The sequence below is a fragment of the Contarinia nasturtii genome, unplaced genomic scaffold (assembly GCF_009176525.2).
Source record: "Contarinia nasturtii isolate CC-2019 unplaced genomic scaffold, AAFC_CNas_1.1 Cnas_scaffold_6325, whole genome shotgun sequence".
NCBI classification, from domain to species: domain Eukaryota; kingdom Metazoa; phylum Arthropoda; class Insecta; order Diptera; family Cecidomyiidae; genus Contarinia; species Contarinia nasturtii.
In genome coordinates, this window is record NW_022203583.1 from 1 (window position 1) to 3,974 (window position 3,974).

A 3,974-nucleotide genomic window follows, 5' to 3' on the forward strand; every position below is an offset into this window, starting at 1 on the left:
TCACGATTTGGATTTTGACTTGCGGCTGACTCAACTGCACAGGCTTCTCTATGGGAGTAAACAAACTAAATTCAATGTAGCCGAATTTCAAAACAGAACTGCTCCCTAATAAAGGGTTACATTGGAAGTCCTTTGGGTGGAGTCCATTTAATACCTTGCATTGAGCACAACCAGTCCATCATTAATGCACGATGTCGAAATAAAAAAAATGGACGTGTCCGGCTTTGGTGGTGATTTTTCTATGTCGTCAAGAAATATTATGTTTCCAGTGGGATTTTGAAGTTCGTAGCATTTTTTATCTTTTTCAATTTTTTCAAGCTCCCCTTTCGCATAAATTATAATTTCATTGAATTCAATAGTTTTACAATTGAAATTTTTTGACGAAGTCACATTTTTATAGATTAAAATAAGCAATAGAACTATCGAAATAATGATTAATCCAACCAATATTTTTCGATATCTCAACACCTTTGCCCTTTTCATTTTAAATCAATTATACCACATTGATTCTACGCTAGATTCACTTTTTAAGGTATCCATATAATTCAAACATTACAGCTAAAACGAATAATATTCACTATCGGCCGTCAAAAGCTATTTATAAACAGCGAGTATGAAAAACACGCTTTATCTAATCTAAAAGTCTGTGCTTTTGTGATAAGCTGATAAATATTCATTTGAAAAAGTCAGTGTGTCCATAATATATAGAAATATCACTAAATAGTGTCGATATCTATACTATACCGGTCCACTATATATGAAAGATATTGCCGCACGGCACCGTATCGCACGATCGAATCCAGTGTAGACGGAAAAAATCACAAATTGCCGTGCGGCTGTAGAAAGAACTGTGTGTATGCGTCAACATGTTTGCCGTCCGCACTCACTTCGATCGTGAGCTACGGTGTCTTGCGGAATATCTTACATATATAGTGCACCGATATAGTATAGATATCGACACTATTTAGTGCTATTTCTATATGTTATGGACACACTGGAAAAAGTATTTCAAGAGGTTTTCGATTTCAAATTGAAAAAACAAACAGAAAACAAACACCGCCTCAAATTTAATCTGATTTAACCAAGCTGATTATAGTAAACGGTAGTCTTATCTATCTATTATTTTATCTATTACTCACCAATTCCTTGAATTGTCATTGGTGTCATTAGATTCAATTCAATAATAAAATGAGTCACAAATTAAACTCAGTTTTGATTGAATGGAAATGCATTACGTGTAACAAAATAAACATCTAAAAGAACAAAACAACGAAATTTTCCCAAAACCGAAGTGAACAATACGCTTTTAATGCAATATACGGTTGATAAAAAGGGAAATACATTAAATCAATAATTTAATTTAATTTGGAAAAAATATATAAAAACATGGAAAAACCATTGAAGTAATGAATTAAACACCACCTTGTGTATATAAAAAGAAGTGCCTGTTGATTTTTACTCATCTTCTTCTCCTTTTGTTGTTCTCTGGTTCAACCTTATTCGATGATAACAATCCAAATAGACGTTTTTTAGCCACTGGCTTTCGTGGTTCGCAGGCTTTCATAAAGGTCAAAATGTTGTACATGTCATGGCACACACAGTCGACATGAAACATCTTTCGAGCATGTTCACTGGAATTATTTTCACATTTTTATTTCAATTTTCAAAGCAAACGAAAACAATACTCACTAATTGTTATTATAAATGCCGGCCAACACAGATGCAATGGTATCAAATCTACTCTTGTCACTGTGAAAATAAAAATTCAAATCAAAAACTTCTAAATTAGATCGTTGTAATTTGTTAACCTGTCGAAATTTTGATAGTTGCCGTTTTTAGCAGACGCTTCAAAGTCTTGAGCGATTTTATTGATTTCATCAGCAACGTAACGGAGGTCATCACTGAAAAAGCACACATTTATTGAAAAAATTATAGGTCAGTGCAATACACTCAGTGAATATAAGTTATACTTGCCCGACTTCATCATTTGGTATTGAATTTGTAAGGTCGATTGGCGCTATATCATCCTCGGCACCGGGCATTGTACAACTTGAAATGAAGGGAGAACGTCAATTAATCATCAATAATTCAATCATAGGTAGGCACGCTATAGAGAAGCTTCAGAGTAGGTTCTTCGGAAACTGCGCATCGGTGCCCACCAATGAATAATTCTTTACCAGAGACTATTTCTCAGAGCAAATCTCAAGTTTTTGAGCAGTGAGAGCAAAATATTAAAAATTTACATATATTGCTCTAAGAAACAGTCTCTACATTGTGAAATTCACTAATCGAACTCCACAAAATTCATTTTCAAACAAAAATTACTTGTACAGCCAATCGATTCGGTTAATTGACCTGATGGCATCGTTAACATCAATTTTGGCAGCTTTCACCAACGGCATCCGAATCAAATTCGATCGTGAATGTTCAATTTGATGATTTCCATAGTCTTTTTCCGCCAAATAATTGCTATACCCTTCAAATCCAGCATATTTCAAGACTTTTATCATGCCTGCATTGTGAAGCGTTGGTTTAATTCGACACATATTTGCATGCACATCATAGCAGATTTTTTCAATGGGATCCTTTAATTTTGGTGACTCCAGTCTTTTTTAAAGATACAAAAATTACATCAGTTTCTCAAATTTGCTTAGTGATTCTCACATTGTTTAAATTTACAAGGCAGAAAAGATGGTCAAACTTACAATAGCCCATGCAATGAATGGGCGACTTTGTTGAAATTTCTGTTAAAGTAAAGTATTACATAGAATTTTGTTAAATTTATGCGTTTTCAAGCTTACGTGTCGAATTCCAAGTCTGTATATCGAGCTCTATTCATAATGCCAGTGAGTAAGTCTTTAATTGTCACGACGATACGATCCAGTTTACTTTAAAAAAAAACATTTTTTTCTTAAACAACATCAAAAGGCGGTGAAAATGATCGTGTCAAACCTATTTGTAAGGAGAGCAAATGATTTACTTTCCAAAACGGGATCATATTTCGTTCGATTACAGCATCTAAGCGATAAATTTCAAATGAATTTCAATTTTATTATCAACTTTAACGTAATCTTAAGATTCAGTACTTTTTCATCCATTTGCCGAGATCTTCGGTAGCTGGGGCGATCTGTAGATCTGGTATCAATGGGATTCTTCTACTAATTGTTGTCAAACACACGGGATCATCTGGATTTCCACAGACCGTCACTGTAGCCTGTTTGAATTTTGAAGCAGTAATTTAAGACTTTTCGAAAAGATTCTCATTTTTAATGGGAATCTCTCAAGGAACTGTGCTATTTTACTCACCAATACGAAAATTACAAAACTCTTTCCATTCATTCTGTTATTGCTTCTTCTTTATAATATTAAAATTGACTGATAAGGTTTTCTGGATCGAAAATTGTTTTTAAGCACAGTTTTGTCGTCAATCGAAATTTATTCGTTCAAAACAAATAATTAATTTTATATTAAACTTGTTTTCCAACAATTTCAAGAGAAAAATAAACACTTTATCATGGTCGAACGATTCAAGTATTCAAAAAAAAAAAAAAAAACTACAGAATAAATTATATTTCATTCAAATCGGATTATTATTGGTTTTCAAGCATTGACGCATTCATTTGCATATAATTTGATTAACAGATCTTGAAATTTGAATTTTCACGACTTGTGGCGTCATGTCATTTGAATTCAAAGATCCAAGGGGGAATAGGATTTCAAAATGGCTAGAAAAAATCTGTATCTCGAGTGAACTCATGAGATCTCCGTTCAATTTTTTTGAAGTTGAACCTCGATGAATAGAAAAAGAAAGGTAACCATGGCACCAATGCATTGACATTTTGAAACATTTTCCTATAGAAAATCCTCCAACACAACGTGATTCTGAAGATAAATAGGCATTAATTGCATTCTACAGCACTTTACTCGAGTTCAAGTACTCCTACTTTGCAATCGATTTCAGAAAAAATCTGACT

At 33.3% G+C, this 3,974-nt stretch overlaps 1 protein-coding gene across 1 annotated transcript; it reads right to left on the reverse strand.

Moving 5' to 3' along the window:
* Positions 1–1,327: 1,327 nt before the first annotated feature.
* On the reverse strand, positions 1,328–3,460 carry LOC116351803. Its single transcript, XM_031783945.1, has 10 exons — positions 3,307–3,460; positions 3,087–3,214; positions 2,953–3,018; positions 2,802–2,888; positions 2,706–2,744; positions 2,326–2,607; positions 1,975–2,049; positions 1,809–1,901; positions 1,690–1,749; positions 1,328–1,631 (listed from the first exon to the last, which is right to left on the reverse strand). The coding sequence occupies exons 1-10, from the start codon at positions 3,337–3,339 to the stop codon at positions 1,460–1,462; spliced, it is 1,035 nt and encodes a 344-aa protein (XP_031639805.1). The 5' UTR covers positions 3,340–3,460; the 3' UTR covers positions 1,328–1,459.
* Between the last annotated feature and the right edge of the window lie 514 nt (positions 3,461–3,974).